The following is a 5,783-nucleotide window of genomic DNA, read 5'->3' on the forward strand; positions in this document are numbered from 1 at the left end:
ATCAATACTGTTACCTCTGCTACCTTGTGGGGCTTATGGCTTTTGCGCAATGAATTTGTGTTTCAGGGGCGAAAATGGCGAAGCATTCGCTGCATCATGGACCTGGTGGGAGGGCTGATGAGACAATGGAAGATTTTGTGCTCCGACGCCCAAGGTGCGCTTCTTCTCCGGTGCTTAAGACTTTTGGATCGGCGAAGAGGGGAACTGCTTAGAATAGCTTGGGAGATTTGAAGTTATCCGAACTACTTGAACTTAGTCCACTGATTTTGGGTGCTTCAGACGTTGGCCGGATTCATCTGCTTTGCCTGTAATAGGGTAGTTTTTCGCTTCGTCCTTCTGTGATAGCTACTTTGGTTGTTGCCGAGCGCTGTACATTGTCCCGGTTGTGTTGGTTTCGCCTTTGCTTCTTAATAAAAGTTGGGGCAGGAAAACCCCTATCTTTCAAAAAAATACAGCTACAGTCAACAATATATAAGCTCTTCTCCGCAAAGAAAAAAACAATATATAAGCTCAGTGTGCACGCCGCAGCTGGTCAATATATGCGTTCAGGCCATGAGACCTGCCGCCAGTAGGGCGACGAGGCCAAATCCTGCCGTGGCCCCTACGGAGGTAGCGGCGGAGGAGGGCGGCACTGGGGGAGAGCTGCTCGCGCCAGGACCTGCGGCTGGCATGGGTGACGCCGGTGAGGAGGAGGAGGAGCCCGACACGACGTCGATCACGATCTTCATGGTGAGGGGGGCGCGCGGGACGCAGTGGTCAGGGAAGCCGCAGATGAAGTAGCGGGTGCCGGTGGCGTTGAGGGCGACGACATCATTGCCGGAGCTGAAGGTGTTGATGGCGTTGGCGGTGCTGCAGGAGTCGTAGCCGGCCTTGCTGACCTCGACCACGTCGTGCGCCGTGGGCGAGTACTTGAAGACGATCTCATCGCCCGGCTGGAACTTCTTGTCGGCCACCCACCTGGCGTAGTCGGTGTTGATGCCCCACACGCCGCTCGGCTCGCCGACCCCGTAGGTCGCCGCCGACGCGGTGCCTAGCAGGACCGCCGCCACGGCAAGGAGGGTGATCTTCATGGCGGCCGTTGGTTGCGGTTGGAGCTGGACGGAGGAATGCAAGGCAGAGGAGATGGAAGGCTGATGCTTTGCGGGGGATGATGGGGTTGCTCTTGTGTTTGTAGAGTGGCATTTGTATATTGAAGATGAAGATTTGGTGTTGACTGGTCATGTGCGTTTGAACGAGCCGGTACTTCTCACTTGCTTGGTCATACGCGGCCCGGGCTGGGTTGGTGGTAGCCGCTAGTGGGTCCACGCAAATTCTCTACCTTGGATGGGTCCTTCACCTGCTGTTGTTGTGCCTCGTGAGGTGCTGTGTTCGTCTTTTCTCAAAAAAAAAAGTGATGTGTTCGTGGTTTGGCGTGGAAGTGGCATTTGCACCCTGCTGCTAGGGCAACTCTAACGCGCCGACGCAAGCTGTTCGCGCGTGTTTATTTGGATCGAAACGAAAAGAAATCGCGACGCAAACGGATGAGCATTCTTTTTTATCCGCACGGCCTAAATTTGAGCCGGGTTTGCGTTGGCCCATATGCGGCGCGGACGCGCGCGACTCCCGCCCTCCCCGCTTACCCGCCAGTCAGTGGCACATTGGCCATTCTTCCCTCTCTCCCATCGATAGCCAACACACCCGACCACCAGGCCCTTGCCGCCGCCACCGAGTTCCGGTGGCCAGGCCACCACCCGTAACCACATACCTCCCAAGCACAAGAGAGTGCTAGAAAGGATGTGGAGCGTGCTTTTGGTGTTCTTCAATCTCAATGAGGCATCGTTCAGTGTTCTTCTAGAACTTGGAGCACTAAGAAGTTATGGGACATGATGACTGCTTGTGTAATCATGCACAACATGATCGTACATGATGAGTGTGAGGATAAAATCTTCGATGGGTTTCAACAGGGTGAAAATGTTGTGTCTGAGCATGGAGGAGCGGCAACGTTTGCACAGTTCACCGGATTTCATCATCAAATGTGTAATTGGAAAACTCACATTCAACTATAAGATGATTTGATTGAGTATCTGTGGACTCATCTTGGCAACCAATAGATATATCGGCTATTTTTTTCTTTCAAATTTATTTGTGATAATTTAAATTTTATTTGGTTTGCAAACTATGAGATTTTATTTGTTTGTGAAACTATGATATTTGTATTTGGTTGAATTATGTGAACTTTGGGCAATGTTTTTGATATCTATATGCAAAAGGAGCAAAAATATGGCCGCGCAGACGAAAATGCGTCGGCGTGTTGGGTGCACTGCCAATCCAAACGCGGACGGATGGGTCTTGTCCATCACATGCTAAGCTAACGGATGGGTCTTGTCCATCACATCATTCTCCTAATGATGTGATCTCGTTATCAAATGACAAATAATGTTCATGGTTAGGAAACCTTAACCATCTTTGATCAACAAGCTAGTCAAGTAGAGGCTCACTAGGAACACAGTGTTTGTCTATGTATTCACACATGTATTTAGGTTTTCGATCAATACAATTCTAGCATGAATAATAAACATTTATCATGAATGAGGAAATAAAATAACAACTTTATTATTGCCTCTAAGGCATATTTCCTTCATAAATATAGTTTGACTTTTCAATAAAATTAGAAATACACTTTTTCAAGGACGGAGGGAGTACATAGAATACTGATCTGCAGCTAATGATTCTATGTTGTGTGAATTCTAGAGCTTGTCCCTCGGTTCAGCAACATCTACTGCCTACATTTCAATGAATAAGATGCCACGTATCTCAAAATTAAACCTTCACCATAAATAAAATGGAATGCAGTACTACATCTGTCCGGGTTTATTGGTCCCATTGTATGTTGTGTCAAATTTTGACTATAGATTGAACTAACAAAATGTTTATGCATGTTACAAAAATTATATCACTAAAAACTATGTTCAAATACGAATCCAACAATATAATTTTTGTTGGCACGCATTAAAATTTTGTTAGCTAAATTTTTGGTCAAAATTCGACACAAACTATAAAGGTGACCTATAAACCAGGACGAAGATAGTAATCGGGAAGCAGGTTCAGTTTTCCAATGACCAATGAAATGCAGGAGCCGGCTCCTCTGACTTGCAGGAGCAAAGGCAGGGAAGCTACAGTGGTTGGTTGTGTAAATTAGCGGAGGCAAGTAAGAGAGTAAAGAAGGCACTGTAGACCAAAATACTATAGGTAATTACTATATTGAATTACTGTAGATAAGTATGTGTTCCAACCATTGTTCACGCATGGGTAGTGAAGCAATGTCAGGGAACTGTAGCTCCCTCTGACCCATGCAACACCTGGCATCCTAGCTTGTCTCAACTGTTATTAGTTTGATTCACCTCAGATTAATTCGTTCGTTCCTAGAGTATTTTGTAGTTTTAGATCAGTTTTGAGGTGAGTTTTCAAGAGCAGTGTAATGCGAAAACATTTCCCCCTTCGCTATTCAGTCATACGCATCACGCCGCTACCTGTGTACTCACACTGCGTGTACCAGTAGACAGCATTGGTCTGCAGCTAATGATTCTACGCTGTCTGAATTTTAGAGCTCGTGCAGCGAACTCTGTTCAGCGACAACGAATTTGGTTTATCGTAGATTGGTTTCAGTGTCACTCCCAGTTCCTCTTTCAATAACAAGCAGATCAGTATGCCTAGTGTGCAATCTGAAGTTACAGATCAGAGTACTCTGCCTAATGGAAAAACCAACCAAAAATTCAGTTATTTATATATTCAGAAGACTTGCAGAGAATCTGCTTCCTCGGAAGAGCATATTTCTGAATCTCAAAGGGAAATCATTATAGCACAAGAATTTTACCCATTGCTTCTATTATGTATGAGCTCTACAAGTTACAGAATTTCTAGAGAGCCCGCCGCGAGCTCACAGACGAGAGCCGTGGGGCGCCTCGAACCCCAGGCTCGCCGCGGTCACCGGCTTCAGCAGGCTCTCCGGGCCGGCCTCGATCACCTCCACCAGCCGCGGCCACAGCCTCGTGCCGCCCACGAACCACGACCCGTCCCCGCCCGGGCAGGGCACGACCGTCACCGACACCGACCCCAGCCGGCCGTGCCGCAGCCACGGCAGGACCAGCCTCGGCTTCCCGAACCCCAGGTCCCCGTCGATGGCGAACGGGAGCAGCCACGAGATCACCAGCGCCGGGCTCCCGAGGCCGAGGTTCACCGCCTCCGTCCACTTCCCGCCGTCCTTGTACGCCGATTTGTTCACCTCCACCCAGTCCACCAGCTCCTGGAACCTGCCCCTGGTCATCACCGACGCCATGGCCGCGCGCGCGGCGGCCGCCACGTCCTGCAGCGGCGCGCGCAGCAGCTCCGCCACGCTCTCGCGGGACGTGTAGGTGACCACGTTCCCCATGTACAGGTCCAGCGCGCCCTCCGACGGCTCCACGCACTTCCGGCCGTCGACGATCCACGCCATCCGGCAGTTTGGTAACTGCTGGGATATTTTTCTTCTAAAAAATAATGATATAAACGCTCTTATATTTTTTTTATCGAGGGAATCGCCGACCGCACGGGCAGTTGGGGTCGGAGTCGCCGCCTGCAGTCAAAAGAAAGAAAAAAATAAATAAATAATTAATTTCTTTAAGAAAGAATGAACTAGTGACATTGGTATTACCTTTAGGAAGAAATTCAAAATAAAAAACCTGCACATAACTTTGCACTGAAATGACACTTTATAAATTTGCATGAATAAACATATAATAGTGCAACTTTCACACCCTAGTGTGCGAGAGACAAGGACAACTAACCAGGGCAGCCGACGGATGAAGAGAAGAGGGAGAAGAAATCAAAATCCTGCGTTAGATGAGCTTGGAATCGCCATGAACAGAAGCAACTGCCTCCGCCTCCTCCGCCGCTTGAGCTCTCTCCCTCCGCCTTAACGAAATAAGAAAGGGGAACGACACCCCGCTCCTACATTCAAAACGACAAAAGCCAATAGTAAAGCGGCCGGGGAGGGCGGGGCCGAGGAAAACGGGCTAAAAGCAGAAAACCACTCCTGATAAGAAAACCAACACAAAGCAAGACAGGACCGGGCGCGAATCTCAGTGCGAGATCGAACGGACACAAAATTGAATGAAGGCAAATTGAAAAACAGTAATCCGTATTAATATCAAGCGACGCTCACATCGTCCGCTAAAAGTTCAAACATAAAATCCAAAGGTTGTTCACATCTTCCCAACCACATATTCGGTGAATCAAATACGTCCATTTTGCGCTAGCACATGAGCAACAATATCAAACTTCTCTTTCCTGGCTCTTCCCGGTCTCAATATTCTCCGGTTATTCTCTCAGCAAAAAGAAACGTCCAATTGTACGGCGAATTCGTGATTAAAGCGCTTCGTTATCTACAGGAACTACGTGAGTCAGTCTACTTAGTCCATAGTATGGTATGGATCAAACGTTACGTAGTAATCATCGTGTGCACATTTCGCTCGAAATGGAAACCAAAGGAAACATCTCACCGGCCTTGTTAGTCAGAGAAGAGCAGACAATTACACGTTTCTATGGGGATTCAGTTCCAGGACGGGACATCATGGATCGTCCATGGCCAGCTATACCACTGTACCGTACCTTCGATACAGGATCGCTTACCATGCCTCGCCACAAGCCGGATCGCATATCGACGTGGTGTTGCTGCGACGGTGGTAGCACATACTGCGAGCTCTGCAAGCTCTGGTGTCTGGTGCCGCTGAGACAGCGGCGGCATCGCTGGCTGAGAGCTCTTGTGC

At 48.6% G+C, this 5,783-nt stretch overlaps 2 protein-coding genes across 2 annotated transcripts; both read right to left on the reverse strand.

Annotated features, from left to right (window-relative positions):
- Positions 1-545: 545 nt before the first annotated feature.
- LOC123170793 (mavicyanin-like) lies at positions 546-1,262 on the reverse strand. The gene is made up of 2 exons (XM_044588550.1): positions 1,251-1,262; positions 546-1,094 (listed from the first exon to the last, which is right to left on the reverse strand). The coding sequence occupies exons 1-2, from the start codon at positions 1,260-1,262 to the stop codon at positions 546-548; spliced, it is 561 nt and encodes a 186-aa protein (XP_044444485.1).
- Positions 1,263-3,847: 2,585 nt separating this feature from the next.
- LOC123169723 (uncharacterized) lies at positions 3,848-4,532 on the reverse strand. Its single transcript, XM_044587591.1, has one exon. The coding sequence runs from the start codon at positions 4,469-4,471 to the stop codon at positions 3,917-3,919; it is 555 nt and encodes a 184-aa protein (XP_044443526.1). The 5' UTR covers positions 4,472-4,532; the 3' UTR covers positions 3,848-3,916.
- Between the last annotated feature and the right edge of the window lie 1,251 nt (positions 4,533-5,783).

The sequence above is a fragment of the Triticum aestivum genome, chromosome 7D, assembly GCF_018294505.1.
Source record: "Triticum aestivum cultivar Chinese Spring chromosome 7D, IWGSC CS RefSeq v2.1, whole genome shotgun sequence".
NCBI lineage: Eukaryota > Viridiplantae > Streptophyta > Magnoliopsida > Poales > Poaceae > Triticum > Triticum aestivum.